This window comes from Blennius ocellaris (assembly GCF_963422515.1).
Source record: "Blennius ocellaris genome assembly, chromosome: 4".
In the NCBI taxonomy this organism is placed as follows: domain Eukaryota; kingdom Metazoa; phylum Chordata; class Actinopteri; order Blenniiformes; family Blenniidae; genus Blennius; species Blennius ocellaris.
This window is the reverse complement of record NC_137653.1, coordinates 22,888,222-22,909,043: the sequence shown is the minus strand read 5'-3', so window position 1 is coordinate 22,909,043 and position 20,822 is coordinate 22,888,222. Positions and strand designations below refer to the sequence as shown.

At 47.6% G+C, this 20,822-nt stretch overlaps 1 protein-coding gene across 1 annotated transcript; it reads left to right on the top strand.

Annotated features, from left to right (window-relative positions):
- Positions 1–4,198: 4,198 nt before the first annotated feature.
- On the top strand, positions 4,199–19,949 carry rybpb (RING1 and YY1 binding protein b; the record flags this gene model as incomplete). Its single annotated transcript, XM_080494461.1, has 5 exons — positions 4,199–4,299; positions 4,954–5,079; positions 18,167–18,607; positions 19,252–19,350; positions 19,700–19,949. The coding sequence occupies exons 1-5, from the start codon at positions 4,274–4,276 to the stop codon at positions 19,947–19,949; spliced, it is 942 nt and encodes a 313-aa protein (XP_080350587.1). The 5' UTR covers positions 4,199–4,273.
- Between the last annotated feature and the right edge of the window lie 873 nt (positions 19,950–20,822).

The window sequence follows — 20,822 nt, the reverse complement described above, 5'->3', positions numbered from 1 at the left end:
CATCTTAAAACTTCCTCAGAAGTTCACTTGGTGTGCCCCCCCCCCCCCCCCCCCATCTTTGATTTGTTTCAGCACCTTAATGCCACAATGTTCAAACTCAGCCACTCACCTCTCATAAATAATGAATAAGGACAAACTGTTTGTCTTGTGAAATCGTCCGTGAGTAATGTAAGCACCTTGCTCAAGGGTGCAGTTGATGAGGGAAGGAAGAATAAGAGTAAGTGCACTTTTACCACCTTTAGCCCAGAAAGAATCTTTCTAAATGCTTCCTTCAACACCCTTTTTACCCCTGTCAAATAAAGAATAATTAACAAGCCTGAATGGGAACTGTTTCACTTCTGTGGAAAAGGCCTACCTTTTGAATGCAAAATAACGAAAAGAAGCCCTTTCCCAGGAGCTCAGGACAGATTCAGGCGGTTTAAATGTCTAAATGTTGTTGTGACTGAATTATAGTCATCAGTAGGCCATCGTGATGAAGCTCAATTAGAGCAGCATGCTATGAGCTAAGCAGAGGTAATCACTGGGTGGAGGCCTGGTTAACGTGGAAGCTCAGATATTCTGCTCTGAGCTGCGGAGGGGAGGGCTGACAAAAGGACCAGGAGTCGTGGAGAGCAGCTAATGAGCCGACATGATTCACACTTGGTCTCCCCCACAGAGAGCCTCGTCCCGGGCGGGGAGGAGGCGCGCGAGAGGTGCCGCAGTCGCTCCAACACATTCCACGATTCGGCCTGTCAGAGCCAGGAGAGGAAAGGTCCGGTCAGAGGTTTATCCGCTCAGACGTGCTGGATGAAGAAAAAGGCGTCTGACTCAACCCAAAGTCTTTTTTTTTTTATCTGGAAACAGAATATTTCAGAAATCCTTGAGAGTTAAACATTCGTTTTTATTGTGTGTGTGATTATTCATAATACTATCACGCATATTTTTTTTTATTAATGGAGTGTTTATACTCTTTCTTACACATCGTTTATGCGTTTTTGTTTCAGAAGATGTTCCCATTTACATAGGAGCATTTTAAAATGATGTCTGTTTAGACTGAAACAGAGACAGGGACAAAGTGGGAACATTTTCACAAGGTTCCACTTTGTGAGCCATTTTTAAAAAAAAGTTGTGTTTTCAGTGGCTCCGAACACCATTGTCGTGTAAACGAAAACCCAAACCACAACAAAGGTTTTGCGTTTTCACATGAAAACGACACATTATCCCCCTCAGCAAAAGTCGTGGTCAGATGACACATAAACAAGCCAGATCAGAAGCCTTTCTTCTCTCATGCAAAAGTTTGAACCTTTAGGTTGATCAGATTTTGACGGCTTTTTCTGTCTAAACTTGCAACTTGACATATTTTCTCCTAAAAAAAGTCATCATCACTGATATCTTCTTCACTTTCAGCCCTGTGATCGCTGGATCTCCCCGTCACGTTATACTCCAGGGGTGACTTCACCCTGCAATTTCTTTTTCTTTTCCACCTTGTCTTTCTTTCCATTTTTTTTGATGGATTTTAGTTTTTTTGTTTTTAAATCTGTCTTATCCGAGACACATGATTGATCCACCAGTTGATAATCTTTTTACATGGATCCTTTACCTGTCCACTTAGTTTGATCGAGATGCAACTTTTTAATAATTCCTCAGATTTAACGTGAAAAGGCTCTCTTGGAATTGCCAAAGGGAAAGGTTTGACATGTGGAGTTACAGTCTGGTGTTAATTGTCAAAAAAGTTAATACCTGATGAACACTTAAATTACATGAACAAAGTGGTTTGTCAACTCCCACCCTATGTGTTATGACTCAATTGGGCTCTCAGCTTCTTCGCCACTGTCAGCTGGGAAACTCTTCAATCCCCTCTGACCCCATCTGTATTATAGAGTCCTTGTGATTTGTGAAACGTTTTGAGGTTAACAGGATTTCCGCCAATTTTCTTCCACAACCTGAACCATTCAATCCCTTTGAACTTTACCTGCCCTGTGTATTTGAAACAGATTGCGAAAGTGCTGATCTGGCCCTGCTTAAACTGAGCTGTCTTCCCTTTCTGCCCTGTGCATGGTGAGGGAACTCACCAAACATTGAAAAGCACCCTGCCGGTAGTCGACTGGTTCGAATCCCCACTGCTCAGATTAGGTGGTCGACCGTGAAGACCCCAGAAGGGAGCAGCCGAAACACAAAGGAGATGTACCGGTGTGGGCTCTGAAATAGAAGCTTAAAATTCAGCTGTGATGATGAGATTCTTCTTGCCGTCCGTCTATAAGCCAGACACTTTGCCACATGTGAGCTCAGATTTACATCCCTTTGGATGAAAGCATCTGCCAAATCAATTTGTGCCGTTCACATTTGATGTCATCTGAAGCTCTATAAACAGTTATGTCAGGCTAAATCGGGCTATTTGAACACAATTGCTGTTTGTCTATGAGACTAAATAGTGTAATTATGATTTCACTGGCACCCAGGATCTGAGAGGGGGTATACATGTTAACTAAAGAGGTGTATTCATGAGAAGCTTCACTGAGTCAGAAATTGAAAAGCCATGTTTTGGAGATTTAACCTAAGCGTTTCAGTTGTCTGCACAGTAACTGTGAATTACTGCAGAATAACTGTATTTATCCAGCCTATTTACACCTGTGGAAATATTGTTTTTGGGTTCAACAATTAGCCTCACATGCATGTTGTTGGACTGTGGACTGGAGAATCTACATGAGTACAGGGAGAACATGAACACACTACAGAGAAAGGCCTGGGCAGGGTGTGAAAACACAACAGTCTGTATGAGAGCGCTAATCTCTCCAAATCTCTGCTGTCCTTAATTTTATCTCGCCAGCTTGACGTTAGCGTGCACAAAGCAGCGATGAATATAATTATATCAAACAATACGAGTCCACAGGGAATCTATACAACCAGTCAGTCATGAATTGAGCAATAAAAAATTCTTCTGACTCACATGTGTCTTCTGAAAATAAACTTATCCTGTTCGGAAGAAGACTTCAAGTGTGAAACAAATTGTGTCAAACTATCATTTTCCTCAGACTCCATTAAGATGTTGAGCAGTGTTTAAAAAAAACAAAAAAAACAATCCAGTGCTGTAGATCAATGTGAAACGAACTCTCAGGCACTTTAGCAACAAGCACTCTTTTGTGCACTTTGAACTGCTTTATGATTGTTTTTTGATGATGTTATTATTGCAGCACTATTCTCAAGACATTGCTCCAAGTGCCCCAAACGACAATAAAGTTTATCCTACTAATTTATTTAATATAGATCCATCTATATTTTATGCTGCTTTATACAACTCAGGAAGCTGGGCTGGATACCCAGCTGACACACACACACACACACACACACACACACACACACACACACACACACACACACACACACACACACACACACACACACACACACACACACACACACACACACACACACACACACACACACACACAACCTTGACATTCTCAGTTTCTGACTTATTTAGTGGGGATTGTAGTGCTTTAGTCAGAGTAGCTGTTGCATTAAAAGTCAAATGTAAAAATAAATAAATAAAATTAATTTGCAAAGTGTTTGGAGTTTGTTAAATGTGAATCTCCTGCTGCCCCTCGTGTCATCACAGGTTTGAATCTGGACTGGGCCTTTCTTCTTCCCTCCCATAATCCAAAAGACTGATGACCCGAATGGACCGTGGTTGTGACTGTGAGTGAACGTGTTGGTCTCTCTGGACTGGTGACCTGTCCAGTGCTTTTCCTGCACTCGCGCCAGCAAGCTGCTTATGAACTGGATGAAGTGATACAGATGATGGATGGATAATGCTGAAATTGCTCTATTAAAAAAAAGTCAAACTTCCCCATTTGTTTTGAAAATCTTGCTTTAAAGTCAGGCTTTTTTTTTTAATGTAGTCAGTTTTTGCAAAAAAACCCTGTGAAACACATGGAGTTCTGTGTGTGTGTGTGTGTGTGTGTGTGTGTGTGTGTGTGTGTGTGTGTGTGTGTGTGTGTGTGTGTGAGTGAGTGATGTGAGGTCTGTCAAACATCTCTCGTGGTTATTAAAATTATTAAAATAGCTCCTAAACATCCATCCAGACTTTTAAAGCCCTCCGCGCTGTGATTGGCCGTTGGCCGGTCACGTGGCTCGGTGCAGTCAGTCGCTGTGCCGTGCCTCGAGCCAGCGCTGAGTGGAGCCTGTCTGCCACAGCTTCAGCAACGGCTCTAGCTACGGCTCTATCTGGATCCTACTACACTGACAATTAACGGAGGCCCCCTTTTTCTGCTTATTTTCGAGGACTACTCTTCACATGGGCGATAAGAAGAGCCCTACCAGGTAATGCGGCCACCAGCCGTCGTTTTCGGCCGGTTTGGCGCGTGCGGGGCTCGATATTTGGATGCGTTTCTCTCTCTTCACGCAGGGATCGTTTCTCCCTTTTTTTTTCACTTGGTATGCCACAGCTAGCTAGAATAGTGCAGTCACTATGGCGGCTTCTCGCTCCCTACTACCGTCACTTAACAGACAAAGGGAAATTTTTTCCGAGGAGACGCCTGGCATTCCCCGAAACGCTCTTCCGCCTCGACGAAGCCTTTTGGAGGGTCAATGTCGAAATGGTCATTGTTTGATATTGGTTTGGTTAGCCGACATGCTAAGGCTTCGATGCCGAAATTTTGTAGCGAGGCTCGCCTGCCTGCTAGCAGCCTAGCTGGCGATACCATCGGACGGTGTGGACAGTCTCCCCGCTTGGTACCCGGGGAGGTCGGTCCACCGGGGAGCTTGTTCTCTCCGGGACTCCGAGCCCAGATATCAATGACAACCGCCAGGACGCGCTTTGTGCCGCGCCGCGGCTCGGGCTTTTTTTTTTTTTATCACAAGCCGGGACGTTCCGATTGTCACAGTCGACACCTTTTTTTTTTTCTTCCCCCAGCGAGGTGTGTTTTGGCTGGTATTGGACCAAACTAACTTGACCTTTTTGTGTTTTTCTCCCAGGCCAAAAAGACAAGCCAAACAGACCGCGGACGACGGCTACTGGGACTGTAGCGTCTGCACCTTCAGGAACACCGCCGAGGCTTTCAAATGCAGCATCTGCGATGTGAGGAAGGGCACATCCACAAGGTAACGTTGGTCTCTCTCTCTCTCTCTTTCCTCCTCTCTTCTTTCTCTCTCTTCTCTCTCTCGTCTGAGCGTCTCGTTTTCCCCCTGCCTGGCTGCAGCATTGCATCGCAATTTGAGGGGGATGACAACTTTGATCGACAGCCTTGTTTGTGTTTGAGCGGATAGAGGAGGGGGGGGGGGTGCTTGTTGATGGACAATCTCACACAATATCGTCTGGATTATCCTGACTCTCTCCCATCTCATCGCTTTGCATTTTTTTTTTTTTTTTTTATAATGCTGCTTATAGGTAGGCTGGCTGGCTCATTGTAGCCGGAGGGGTGTGGGTAGTGGTGGGGGATGAGGGACCATACTTCATGATGGCTGTACAGCTTCAGTGCATCCACACGGAGCCATCTGGAGACCGACCAGGAGTGAAACGAGGTGACTGCATGCATGAGCATCTCGCCTACCTGTAGGATTGCAGGGATCCTTTTAACGCACTGGGCAATCAGGTGGAGCCTGCATGAGGCTGGACTGTAAGGGAGTGCTGAAAAGAACTGCCAGTGACAGAATGTTTTTTTCTTTTCTTTTTCTCTTTCTTACCCTTTGGTGCCCAGCCCAGTGAGACAGTGAAGGATGCTCATCAGGTGTATTTAATTTTCAGTCTGCATCTTTGTTTTACTCTCTCAATTCTTCAATGGATTCAAGTGTTTGTGTTCAGAAACGGTAACCATGCTGTGTGTCTCAGGAATTTTTTTTTTCTTCTTTTTTTTTTTTGATGATGTCAACGGAGATTCTCCTCTTATGGGAAGCCGAGATGATATCATCATTTAATATGAACTGGTGTTGGGATTCACTTTCAGTTTTGTGTGTACGTAAATGCGAACACCTACTCTCTTAGTGCTCCGACTCTACGTTTGGTTTCTTATGACGTCAGTTGCATGGTGAAGACAGACAGATGAGTCATTTGTGGGTTTGTTGACAAGTCCCCATTGCTTTCTCACCTTTCTGGTGGCAGTTTCACAACAATGCCATTGTACTGGCAGTCCAAAAACACTGAGCTCCATCATACTTGTCTGCCCCCCCCCCCCCCCTCAATCTTTTCCCAGGCAGCATGTATCTTAAGACCACAGCTGATGATGTAGGCTGAGCACGCTGCATGAAAGCAGGAAGCGGAGACGAGCATGTCGTATAGCCATCCTTCCACCCCCACCCCCCATACCCCCCACCACCCCTCGCTTTGGCAACAGCCCAGTTTTGTCTGTATTTGGTAAATGGGAGCACATGACATCATTGGAGTGGTTGTCACACGTTCGCTGTTTGATCTGAACAGTTAAACCTTTGATTAAAGTTGTGTAGATGTGCTGCTGCCTCTTATTCAAATGGGTGCTAATTAGCCCGTCTTTTCTTCGCTGTTTGATGTATTCCAGCAAGGCAGCGGACGACGCGAGATGCTCTCAGCAAAAAATGATTTACACTTAAGGCTGTGTGTGGATGTTTGTCTCAACCGCTTTTATCTGGTGCTCTACTTTGAATGAGCGCTTATGCATGAGGACACATGTGCTCATTAATTGGAGTTCCTTGCTGCTGGTAAAAAGTCAAAATTGAAGTTTAATTTGGATCATCATTTTGTGCTACTTCAAGATGGGCGAGTTTGCGTCTAGATTTCGGTGGCCGCCGTTTGCTTCGTATGGATAGTTGTTGTGTCCACGTGTGCTTACTGCCAGCTGGTATTGGCTGAGCGAGAGTAGGGAGAAGATGAGCTGAAGTTTTACGGCGGCACAGGGATCAGAACAAGGTGTTTCTCCAGGTGTTGATTGGGATCCCAGAGCCAGCATATTTCACACTGATTAAAAGATAATGGTTGCAATCTTAACGGGGCTTGCTGCATCACGCTTTGTTCCTACCAGTGGAAGGCAAGCTCCATCTCTTATGTGCGAATAGAGTCAAAAATGTGTTTTTAACGAGAGCAAAAACTCTGGCGGTGGCATCAGCATGCAGCGAGAGGCCCCTTCCTCACTCGGCGAGAGCAGCCTTAATGAACCTGTTGACCGGGTCTCGCTCGCTGATGAAACATGATACCCAAGTAGGCAAAATCTAGCCTCTGCCATTCTGACTTTTAAACAAGATCCCCAACCCCCCCCCCCCCCCCTTTTTTTTTGTTGTTATTTTTTGCGTCTGACCTCGCTGCTAATCTACAAGTCCAAGCAGCCCCACGTTGTTCAGCCCCTGTATTCAGTGCACTCTTCTTTGGTAATTAGAGAAGGGCCTCCATTAGCGCCCCCCCACCCCCACCCCCGTGCAGTGGTTGCTATCATATTCAAATGGTACTGGCATCTGAAGCCGGCCACCGTGTGAATGTGACACTGTTTCACTGTGCACGAGTTTGCTTTGTGGCAGTGTTTGGTATGCACCTCTGGCAGCCCCGAGGCCCAGAGTGAAACCATTAGGAGCCCTCTAAACGTGATTGATGGTGGGGATCACAGGAAGTCTTGAGGTACCTCGCTCTTTGACTGCTGTGTTGTTATCTGCGCTCTGTTGCTCTGTAGCCAACCATTTCAACTCTCTTTCATCTCCGCTTTATATCAGACTGTATAAATGGATGATTCTCATGTGTGAACAAAATGTATTGCAGCGATTTGATTAAATAAACAAGTTAAATACTGCTCAGTTTTTTTTATTTTAAGCTCCGTTTGCTGCATGGCTGCAAAACCTGAACCGTCGCAATTGATTAGCACGGTGTGCACGTTTCAACCATTGAATCATTTTAAACAGAAGTCCAAAATGAACCAAGTTACTCGGTGCGTTTGTTTTACTGTTAGTGGTTTCCTTTTTTTCATTATAGAGAAATCTAATAAAGAGGTCTGTTGATGGGAATGAGTTCAAATAGTCATAAAACAAGAGACGTGATTTGTAGGTGCTAAATACCAGAAGCTGTGTTCTCATAGACACAGATAACTGCAATGAAAAGCCTGTTCACAATGAAAATTCTTCATGTTAAAGGAATCTTATCAGAAGATTCTGATCTGATTGGAGCTGTTAAAGTCAGGTTGTCCTTACTGCACAGGTCAGTTATGTAATGTCATCATGCGACGCTTGGTAAAGGCGCGGGGTAAAACACTCCTTGAGCAGACTTTGATCGTGGTGAATGTTTCTTCAGATATACACTCTCAACACAAACACTGACGTTGATTATGGGATCATGTGTGCATGTCACACATGGTCAGCATCACAGGGCAAAACATATCTGCAGATTGTTCCATTCACTGAGTTGGATGAGATTCTTGGCCCCATATATAAATCTGATGACTTTAGTCAGTGTTCATGTAAATGGAACAGTCTGATTTCTGAATACGACTAGAAAGAGCTCCCCATGGGCATGCTGCTCCATCAACCTGCTGTTCTGAGCAGAATCCAGCGAATATGACACATTCTCTTCCACACAACTGTTCTTTGTCGTCTTCACGTCACCGGGCTTCTGTGGAATGACGACTAGCATTTGGAGTACTTGGTGATTGGGTGAGGCTGTGCTATAAATGAAAAAAAATCAGTTCAGTCATGTGAGACTTCTGCAGATGGCTGTCACGCATCAAAGATGACAACGCCAAACACATGTAGGTCAGCAATACCTACTTACTGTAAAGGCTGTTTTCTGTTTGACGCATAGGCGTGACGTGCGGAAATTAGGCATGCGGAATTGGCATGAGAGAACGTGCGCGCCATCTATACTACACCCGGCCCTCGCTCCCAAACTGCAGGAGGCAGTGCGTCGCAACCACACGTCTACCGCACTATTAAATGAGAGCAGAAGAAGTAGACTTCTTCTCTTCGACACCAGCAGGTGATCCTGCAAAGTGGAGAGCGCAGCGGAGCATGCAACTATTGTTTCAAATTACATTTTCCCTCTGTTGAAGTCTGACACTGAAGCAAATCTGCATCTATGAATCAAATGTTGTGTTTTCAGTTTGGATGTGCAGCTTTTTACTTTTTGTGTCTTTATAACCCAAGTCTTCGGTCCTCCTCCTCTCCAGCTCCGCCTTTTTTTCCCCATCTCCGTCCGTCTAGTCAGAAAAATTTGGAGGCGTGTGGAGCGGTGACGTCCGCGTTAATTCTTCACACGTGCAGGTGGAAATGGGTATTGCATTTAATCTGCAGCTTTATGCTAAGAACTTTAGCGGAAACTTATAAAACGACATAACATTTCACATTATGAGATAATAAGCAGAAAACACGAAGGCTGAAACATGCCTCGTACTCATTAGTCGTGTGTGTGTGTGTGTGTGTGTGTGTGTGTGTGTGTGTGTGTGTGTGTGTGTGTGTGTGTGTGTGTGTGTGTGTGTGTGTGTGTGTGTGTGTGTGTGTGTGTGTGTGTGTGTGTGTGTGTGTGTGTGTGTGTGTGTGTGTGTGTGTGTGTGTGTGTGTGTGTGTGTGGAGGCAGGGCAATTATTGGGGAGTAATTGCAGCATGTCTCCATGTTTGTGTGTGTTTTGGTGTGTGCGCCCGCCTTGTCTCCTCCAATGATTGAATAGAGTCATTATAATCTGTGGATTCTACCACTGTCACATTAAGGCAAATTGTCTGGGATAATGGAATTACATAAGAGGGACATGCTGGCACTCAATTCACATCGTCGCCCACCCACCCCCACCCCCACCTCCTCCACAACCCATCGCGGCCCGCCCCACTCAGGAAACTGCTTTTGCTTATCCAGCATTATCAGCATCTGCACTAAAGCCCTGAGCACGAGCGGGTAGCCCTAATCTTTACATGTTAATTGCCGGATTTAAAAGTTCTTAATTACTTCATGGGATTTGGCAGTGTGTGAGTGATTAAATACAATAGCCAATTTGGCAATCTGACAAAACAGAAATGTAGAGAGAGAGAGAGAGAGCTGTTGAATCCGGGGGCTCCTCCCATTCAGGAAAAAAAGATGAGGCAAGCAAATGAGTGTGACAGTGAGGGAGAGGAGAGGCTCGGGATAATACAGGAAGGAGGCACATGAGGACAAGGGGGAGAGCGAGGACGCTCCGGAAAATGCAGAAACGAGGCATGCGAGGACAGAGCGGGAGTAAGGGAGATGTGGAGTTGCAGCTAGCTGAAGGGGTGAGAAGAGGAGGAGGGCAAAAGAGGACAAGGAGAAGAACCGAGTAAAAGGACAGAGTGGAGCGCAGCGCATGGACATTTGTGTGTGCCTGTGTGGAAGAGAGGGGGTTTGGCTGTGAGGGAGGGAGGGGGGGGTGGTGGGACGTGCTCACTCAGCCGAGAGTCTCCAGGGGCTAAAGCAGAACGAAGCACATCATTACCCAGAGAGCGAGAGAGACCCGACTCTTCTGTTTCCAACCAGCCCCACCGTTTAATCCATACGTCCACTGGACAGAAACCAGCGACAATCTTCTTGTCATTCACTACAGATGTTCGTGAGTGAACTCGGAATCAGAACCTTGTGTTCTGATCCAGTCAATTTCCTTTCAGGTAGAAGCCAAGGCCACGTTGTTTTTTTCGATTCGAGTCCTGGCTGCAGCAGTCATCCCGGACTCGACCTCTCGCTGTTTGCTTCCCTTTACGTCTCACTTTTGTTTGCTTGCTTGGTGTCGCTCCCCTGGTGTTGGAACACCAGAGCCTTCCCCCCTTCAGCAGCGCCGCTCCATGTTCTGTTTGTCCAAGCCAGGCTGTGCAGCGGCACAGCAGCAGAGACACAGTGGCCGGGGCTTTTCTTCACACATAATTCACACACACCGGGGGCAAGCAGCAGGAGAGGGCCAACAGAGGGGCAGATGAGACCAGCTCAGAAAAGAGGGATTTAGGGGAAGGTGGTGTTGAGGCGTGAGGGGAAAGTGCAGCACCAGCCCAGAGGAAGACATAAAGGGGAGGGAAATAAATGAGTGATGCAGAGTGAAGTGACGGTGTCGCTCATGGAAGGGAGCACAAATGTGCTCAGTGCCTTTTGCAGTGGCTCGTTGTTAGTCTGCGCTGCGCCAGGCAGCTGGTCGTCTGAAAGGTCAGTCGTGGAGAGACATGTCCGTGTGAGAGTGAGGCGTCTTTTATACAGAAGCAGACGTAGAGTGAAACATTTCTTTCCAAGATTATCCATCACGGACCTAATTTCCTTCCCCCCTTTATGTATCACTTGGATAGTGTGACTAATGGAGCCCGTCCATAGAAGCAGAAAGAAACATGCCGGCTGACGATTCAAAAAGTTGAGATTCTTAGTTTTAGTTACCCCAGACATTCAACGCTGGGGTAACTAAATGTATGATTGAGGACTAAGTAGAAGTGCTTTTCGGGAAAACAACCACTGAAAAAGACTCAAAACAGTTTAAATTTACTGACGTAAAAGTAAAACCTTTTTTTTTTTCTGTTCTCATGAGGTGTTTGGCTGCTGATTTACAGTGAGCTATGTATACCTTTTTGAAATCAGACTTACCTACAGGAGTCCAACAGTGTTTAATCAAAAGCCAATGTGAAGGTTATTCTAGGAAAGTGTAGACGAACACTTGGAGCTTCTATTAAGATGTAAGAATACGACATGCCTGGAAGGAGGTGTTAACATGTGTATGAAAGTTTTTTTTTATGATAATGATGCAACATGCTTGCTTAGTTACAACCAGCAATATGTTTCATCATTGTAGAGTTGCAGGAAAGTCCAGGCTGTCCTGTTTGTCAATCAAAGAAGCAATCGTGACGCGTCTTGATATTATTGGTGTTAATGGAAACATGCGTGTGTGGCTCACGGAGGACAGAATAAAAGTGGCACAAGAGCTAATCCTTGGGAACCCCCCCCCCCCCCTTCATTGAGCATCAATTACGTTCCAGTTGAGATCCATGTGAGTTGTGACAGTTTCGTGTGTTTCAGTATAAATCTGTCCTAACCTGTTTTCAGCGGCGTAGCTAAAAGTTGTCCTGGTTAACCAGGGTGGTGTAACAAAGGCTTCTGTTTGTCTTGTTCATCAGCCAGCGATCAAACAGTTTTATTTAATCTAATCTCCCTCCCTCCCTCCTCCTTTTGTATACGTGTGTTTTCTGTACTTTGGTAATTACACTCAAACATGTTCATCCTGTCTGGGTTGAGATGAGGTCTCAGAAACCTCAAATGCACAATTGAAAAAAATTATCCCCAGGCAACTGTTGGTAAATACAAACATTTACTGTGAAACCTTCGCCAGAGGTTTTCAGGCTTCAGCTGTCTGCCAGAAATAGACCACAATGTAAAGATAGCAGAGGGAGAGCAGAGGCGCTAATGCACTCTGTGTGCGTGCGTGCGTGCGCGCGCGCGCGCGCACACACACACACACACACACACACACACACACACACACACACACACACACACACACACACACACCAGGATGAAGCTGCTTGTACAGAGTGGATTCACAAAATTGTCAGATTACACATCTCGCTTGTTGTTGCATTGACAAAGGCTGCTTTATTCTTCATAAATCCACAGTTAGCAGTGATATTTAATGCCACTCACGGAGAAAAACCTGCATTCATTTTCAGCCACAATTGTTGCCCAGGAATTACATGAATATCTATTTTCATTGAAATGGTGATTATCAATTTAGTTGATGCCACTAAAAACAGTTTTTCCGGTGCTTAGCCTTCACATACGGAGGGGGAGGGGGGGGCATTGGGAGAATCGATGTGACCATTAAGCCCACCAAATCCTGACTGGAAGGGGCAGATGAAGGGATGAATGCTTAATGCCTGTGGTGAGCAGTGGGAATGAATGGAGAGGAGCTCTAGCCCCGGGCTGCTCTTGAGGTGCTATCCTCATTCGACCTTCCTGGCGCACTCGCTCACACACATTACTTCCACCACGCATGGCTGGAGGTGACGGCAGCGCTCCCAGTCACTCACACATTCACACTCTCCTCTTAAGGTAACCCGAGCTCCACTGTCCGCTGACATTTCAAATCATTCCTCCCAGTGAATGAATGAAGGTCTGAGTTTACTCACGTGTTGTATCGAAGAGCATTCCCCTGATCTCATTTGTTTCATTGCTTTTGTAGTATTTTTGTCTTCAGGCATAAAGACAAAAACAAAAACTTGTCAGGGATTAAATGTGTCGCTTGGTGGCTGGTACAATATGTGAAAGTTTTACGGCTTCCTACGTGTATCTTTAAAGCACTTTGTCAGATTGTTCTTGGCTTCTGACTGAATGGTTTATGTATTAGCTGAGTAAATAACTGACAAGTAGAGGTACTCGCACCACCGCAGTGATTTCCATGTGAAGTCAATGATTGATAGGAGCTGTCAGTTGGTTTTTCTGCTGATTCACTCATTTCAAGTGAGGTTACACACTGCGCGCAGCGCAGTCCATACAGTTTATCTCACCTTTCCCAGCAATGTTGAAATCCTGCAGGATTCCTGCTCATTGGCATCCCGGCCGCTCTGTAGAGAACAATGGAGCATACAGATAAATCCACCAGCTGACCACTTAACAAATTCAGAGCAGCAGAGGCAACTCTGGGCTCTGCTCCATCGCCCTCCACACTGACGGGGGTGGGGGTGGGGAAGGGGGCTGTGTGTTTTCTACATGACGATCAAGGCGTAAAGCAAAGTGTTGACACAGACGAGTGTATGTAGACGATGGGTTGGATGATTGCCGGCACGTCAACGCGAAGGCAGCGTGATCAAACTGGAGCCCCGTGGCGCTCTCACATGTGGGATGTGAGGGATGAGCTCCAGGCGGTGTGTGTTCGGCTGAGACAGCAGGTCACTACTGGATGAATATGAATCAAGGATTCAGGTTCTCGAAACACCTTGAAGGATTGCACGGTTTTGCAGGGTGGAGGTGGTTATTTACAAAGTGTGTGTGTGTGTGTGTGTGTGTGTGTGTGTGTGTGTGTGTGTGTGTGTGTGTGTGTGTGTGTGTGTGTGTGTGTGTGTGTGTGTGTGTGTGTGTGTGTGTGTGTGTGTGTGTGTGTGTGTGTGTGTGTGTGTGTGTGTGTGTGTGTGTGTGTGTGTGTGTGTGTGTGTGTGTGTGTGTGTGTGTGTGCGCGCGCCCGCGCTCTCTGTACTCGACTGTCTGCTGCTGCATTCACTCAGCCTGGCAGGAAATAATTGCTTGTCCTCCACACAGCACTTCAAATAAAAGAGCTGTGTTAATGAGAGCCCTCCTTTCTCCCATCTCCCCCTATATATATATATATATATATATATTTCTCAGACTCTCAATCGGTTGTTCTCCCTCCATGTTACTCAGTCTTTCTACGAAGCCGTGGGACTCATTGTTTTTGGTTTCTGTGGAGTCGGCCCTCCCTCCCGCCCTCTCCCTGAAACAACTGCTTTCTCCTTGTCGCGCTCGCAGCAGACGGCTCCTGACCAGTGAGAGGTGTGTGACGGCTTCAGGTTGTGCGTGGAAGCAGCCTTAACTATGGGTGTCAGTCTGACTGAATTAGGAGCTTTTAAGCATGATGATAGTTATTTCAGGGCCTCCTGCAGAGGGAGGCTCCCCACTTGTCCTCCTCCTTCAACCCCCCCGGGATGGTGGAATTTAGGGGTAGGCATAGGAGGAGCTGTCAGTCACAGCCTATTGTTGTGCGAAGGGGAGGTAATATGCTGTAAGCCCTCACAGTGGGAAATGATTCAACAGCAGGCTTTACACACTTGACACCTACACACACACACACACACACACACACACACACACACACACACGCACACACACACGCACACACACGGATTCCCCGGGAATATATTGGCAGCAGTGGGAGGTTGGAGCAATTTGTACAATTGGGCCCTGGGGTTCACTCCTGGTCCTCCTCCCAGTGTCATTTGCAGCTCCTCTGGTTGCTCTATAGACGTTTCCCATTTCATTTGGATGTTTGAAAGAGTGCAGCTCATTTATAAAGTAATTTTCAGCTTAATTAGCACATTCTACACTCTGTGCTCAACAGCGTGAACCATAATTTCAACATAATCTGTGATGGATTTAGAATTCACGCACAAGTGTGTTTTTGTAAGTGGGAGTCTTTATCCAGCTGTCCAGGGCCACTGCTGTTTAATAAAATAAAGTGGCACACACTTGTGGCGTCGCAGCTAAAGCCCCAGCCATGTTAATAAGCCACAGAGCAGCGTTGCGAGTGTGGTCAGTAAATAAATGATGGGGCAATAAGAGCGTGGAGGCTCTGCCATGCCAGGAGCCACTCATGGCTGACTTACAGCTGGCACTGAATCACCAAGGCAGCGCCTGCCACCGCACACACAAATCTCCGGCTGCGACCGGGGCATCAACAGGCAACGGAGGCGTGCAGCTTATCAGTCAGTCAATCAGCCAGTCACCCATTCATCACCTCCTCGATTTAAAAGCTCTCGCTGCCAAACCAGATTATTTCTGGTCCCGGTGGATGCGGAGTGCGATCACGGTGTGTTTACTCATGGCCTGTGGGTTGGAGAAACATGAGGGTGTACTGTATGTGGGTGAGCACATGTCAGCACTGTAGCTGTGATCACGACTGTATTCTGAGGTAACTCGAGCTGCTTCCCACAAGAAACCTGAATTCTTGCTCATACTTTCTCACCAGTGGCACGCTGGCAATTTCCCCCTCAAGATGTTGACTTTGGATTGGAGTGGGCTCCCGGGAGCCACTCCACTCCCACGGGATGTTCACAGAGGAGGGATGGGGAAAACTACCCCCCTTGAGAGAGTTGGCTTAATCTGACATTTTCTTTTTGATGGCAGTGTGAGCTCAGTGCGTGGTTTACAAATGTAGCATTCACTGTACACAGCTGGCACTGTAAACACTGCATCGTCCCGTCATTATAGAGTATCTAAACTGTCATTTTGGTTGTTTCAGTGTGTGGCGATCACCATTATGACCACCTGTCTCATATTGTGTAGATTCCCCATTATTTTACAGCCAGCAGCAGATTGTTGGATCAGACCCCACGTGCCATAAAATGAGCCCTGCTCGCCCATGACCCTGTCACAGTTCACCACTTCTCTTTCTCTGGACAACTTTTAATAGACTGCTATAGATCGGGAATCCCCCAAATGAGCTAAAGTTTTGGGTTTTCTCTGAGCCAGTCAACCAGCCGTCACAAAACTCACAAATCCTTAACATTTTCTGGTAAGACATATACTTTTCGGACAAGACCTTCACTGACTGCCTAATATATCCCAGTGGCTATCAGTGGCTTTATCTGTTATTTATTTATGTATTTATGTATGTATTTTATTTATTTCGGAAGAACTGATTTCATGTCTTGTTTTGAGGGGTAAATTTGGTCCCTTATTTCCCCGTGCTGAAAACAAGTCAGAAGACATTGCTTTGTTTCACTTCTGAGGACTCTGTCTAAAGTGTGTTTGTATTTAGTTTTTACAAGTGCACCAACGACAAATCACTTCTGTACTGCGTATTGGTTCTGCTTGTGTAATTGATGCTTATACGTGGTCTTTTTTTTTCTTGTATGTTTTAACTAATAGACTATTAGTTACAATATTAAATATTCAGGTTACCTCGGAAGTAAAGGCAGTCGAACAGCGTTTCATAGCCGTATGTATCATTTACGGCTTGTCCACTGCAAAGGCGGGAGGAAAAGAAAGAGCAAACCCCCGAGACGCTGAGCAGCTAATGGCCCGGCGCTCGTTAGTATTCACCCCAGCTGCTGTATTGATTGGCATGTAGTGCGCGCATTACAACATGATGCTCTATTATACCCTGATTGATTGCCTTTTGATCAGCTCCACCTCCCACTCCTCTCAGCGTGGAGCAGACCACAGCAGGAGGAGGCCGCGGAGGGAGCTTAAGGTGGGCGAAATGTAGAGTTTCTAAGCGTTCAGTTATCACAGGGTAGAGAGAATCCGGGAGCGGAGAATAAATTGTGGAAGATGTGCGGGGATTTAAGTGCGAGGAAACAGAAGTAACTGGATGGGCAATATGAAGCTGCCAAATTGAAACGCTGAGGGGAAACCACTTAAGCCGCCATCTGAAAACGGCTCTCCGCAGCAAGCCTCCCGAAATCAGGGCGACACGCCGGAGCTTCATTTTCCAGCAGTAACACTTGTTTATCTGCGCTGATGCTTAAACAAGCAGTGTTTCCTCAACTTTCTCCACTCGGCGGTTGACTGCAGGTCCCCTCTAACAGAGCCGGGGATCAGGGATCAAGAGCCCTCCTCTGCTGCGCCCCGCCGGCATATCACAAAGGCTCTTCCTGCCAAAAAGGAGAGTTGGCTGCAGAAGTGGCGGGTACACTCCGCGAGCTGGTCTAGCTGGTTGTGCTCCAGTTGAAAGGCCTCCCAGGTCCCCGTCCAGTCCTGCCAGTTTGCACGTGCTTGTGGTTTTACTCCTCACCAGGCTTGCCTCGCGCTGGCTTGTGATTATCCATGTTGCTGGCTGCAGTTTGGTCTCTGGGAAGCTGCAGTCATCCTCCCCACCCTGATGAGCCCCCCTCCCACACACACACACACACACACACACACGGTGCCAGCTGGTGTACATTATGGTGCAGGTGTGTGTGCTGGCTCAGGCTGCAGTTTAGCATTTCCCCTCACGGCTCCAGGCCTCGTTGTGCAGCCAACAGAGAAATGCTGCCCCTCTGTGTTTTCTTCATCCTGAGATCTCTCATGAACCTCCCCTTTTTGGTAACAAACACCTACTTGTGGTTTTTAGATCACTCTTGCTTCTGGAGAAGGATAAGTGACAAGTTCTGGTTTGTGACTTTTGTTTCAAATTAGTTAAAAAAAGAAAAGAAAGGTAGTTGTGGTTGGTGGCGAGCTCAGCGCTGCACCATCACATCCAGCTGATTCTCCGCCTGTGACAAATGGGGCCAGCCCTGCTCTAATCAGATTAGAGGACCTAAGTGATGCGCTGCAAATGTCCCACCTTGTGATCCTGTGCATTCATTTTATTACAACCGCCAGCTAACGAGATTAGTCCTCAAAACAGAGTCGCTCCGCCAGGAAGTGGCGGCATGAAACTAACCCTTGGCGTCTGTTGGGAGCAGCCATGGCTCATGGCTCCCCCCCCCCCTCCCCACCCCCCCAGACTGAGCTGCACTCACCTCTCTGTCAGCTGGAACAGTGACGGCGTGCGGCCAGAGGCGGCTCGCCGCTCCACTACAAGAAGCTAATCCATGTTTGTGCCTTGGATCTTCTCCACAGGAAACCCAGGATCAACTCCCAGCTGGTCGCCCAGCAGGTGGCCCAGCAGTATCCCATGCCTCCGCCAGCCAAGAAGGAGCGAAGAGAGCGGAGTGAACGCACAGACAAGGAGCGCCCAGACGGCGACGGAGATCGCGCCGACGGAGAGCGGGCCGACGGAGAGCGGGCCGACGGAGAGCGGGCCGACGGAGAGCGGGCCGACGGAGAGCGGGCCGACGGAGAGCGGGCCGACGGAGATCGGGCCGACGGAGAGCGAGCCGACAGAGAAGGCGCCGATGGAAAAGGACGCCCGGAGGACGAGCGAGCGGAGCCGGTCAGGCCAGAGGCAGACGTCCACGAGAAGGAAAAGAGCGAAAAGGAGCAACCGATCAAAGAGAAACCAGACAGAGAGAAGGACATCAGCCTGGCCGTCACGAAGAAGCCCAACAGCAAAAAGACCAGGTCAGTGAACGCACCACAGCAGTCACGACGCTGCACCCGATGACATGTACACTTGCGGTAATGTGCAGAGGTCAATGGAGAGATGAGGCAGGACAACCACTTTAAGCCTGTTTGACGTGTGCGACAGTAGATCAGAACCCTTCAAAGACCAGGTGACGTATCAACCACTGAACAATCTTTTTTGCATCTGCTTTCTGTGATTCATTCACTGTTCCAGTAAGAGAAGTCGACCCCACGCCGAGGCCTGAGATCAGTGAGCGCGAGCTCTCTTAATGCCAGCAAACACTCAGACTGTGATGGAGACCTCTCCAGATGCAGACTGGAAATCAAACCTCCACACAAGCTGTTGAACGTCTGCGGCCTGCGCTATCGCGTGGAGGCACGCACCGACGCTCGGCCATATGTGCTTTGATGTGTGTTGGCGCCGCATTTGCATTTCTACTTTAGCTCACCGTGGTTTCGTGGGTCCCCGACCACATGTGCGTTAGACTCCTCGCCTCAATTAGTGCGTTCTCGCCTTCACCGGGTCGAGTCGTGTCGCGTTGCCGTCCATCAGATTAGATTACACACCAAGCGTGCCAAGGCTCCACGTCTGTTGTGCTCGTATCACATGTCTTGTGTGTATTTGTTCCCCCCCCCCACAGACCTAAATCAGAGAACCACCAGGGTCCCCCCAGTGACAAACACAGCATACAGTCTGGAAAGTCGGCAAGCAAGACCAACAAGAACTCTCACATTTCCAGGTATGAAAGCAGTGTCTCTCTCTCTCTCTCTCTCTCTCTTATCTGAACATACTTTCACTTCTGACTACACAGCCCGTCTTGTTTTAGAAACTCAGGCAGCACAAGGTTGGTGGAAAAACCTCAAGTGATTCACAGATGATCTTTTACACTAAACACCCACTCTCACTTTTCACGCACTTGTTCTGACTGTTGGTGTGTCAACCGATGAATTGAGCAATTTAGTGTAACCACCCCCACAGAGCTGGAATCCCCCCCCCCCCTCCCCCGCTGACGACACACACACGCACACGCACACGCACAGAACTCCTCTGGTGATTAAAAGTGTTGGTGTGTGTGTCCCGCTGTTCAGGCCCAAGCTGAAGAACATCGACCGGAGCACCGCGCAGCAGCTGGCCATCACAGTGGGCAACGTGACGGTGATCATAACAGACTTTAAGGAGAAGACCCGCTCCTCGTCCACGTCCTCGTCCACCATCACGTCCAGCGCGGGCTCCGAACAGCAGCACCAGAGCTCTGGCTCCGAGAGCATGGACAAGGGCTCATCACGCGCCTCCACCCCCAAAGGGGACCTCTCTGTCGGGCATGACGAGTCGTTCTGAGACCCCCTCCTCCCCCACTTGTCTCCGATAACACCCCTCCCACACACACACACACACACACACACACACACACACACACACACACACACACACACACACACACACACACACACACACACACGACCATAACCCTCCAGCTCCCCCCCCCCCACATGCTTCTGGACACTACGGATCCCATCAGAGGGTGGGAAGAGAGTTCACCTCTCTCATCGCCCTCCATTCCACAACCCCCCCCCCCCCCCAGAGAGGAGCTGGCTGGCTGGAGAAGAACAGTGCAATGCGTCTGTCATCAAGGGGGGAACAAACACAACCCCCCACCCCTCCTGCTCAGGAGACCACTTTCCCCCTTGTGGTTCCACCCTGTGGCACACACAAGGAGAGCTGAGCTTTATGGAATACCGTCCTCCGCCCCACCCTGCTCCACCCTGCTCCACCCTGCTCCACCCCACCCCTGTGGTAGCATCCAGACACTTGTATGTATTGTTTTATATTTGTACGTGGATGTGAGGCCAAGTCGACAATTTTTTTTTGTTTGTTTGTTTGTTTGTTTTCTGTTTTTGTAAAGAAGAATTCTCCGCTGGGCACAATAACCACCGACATTTTAAGAACTTTAAACTATTATTACCCTTATTTATTACCTGTTGCACCTGTATACTTTGATATTCTCCTTTTTATGTTGATGCTTTGCTGTGTAGCTCTGCCAACCCTCGTTCCTTCAGTGTTTTTAATATTACATCTTGAAAGTGATAGGACAATACACACACACACACTCTCTCTCGCTCACACACACACACACACACACACACATACGCACACATACATACACACACACGCACGCACACACACTGGTGCTAGATACACTGTGAAGCGGTT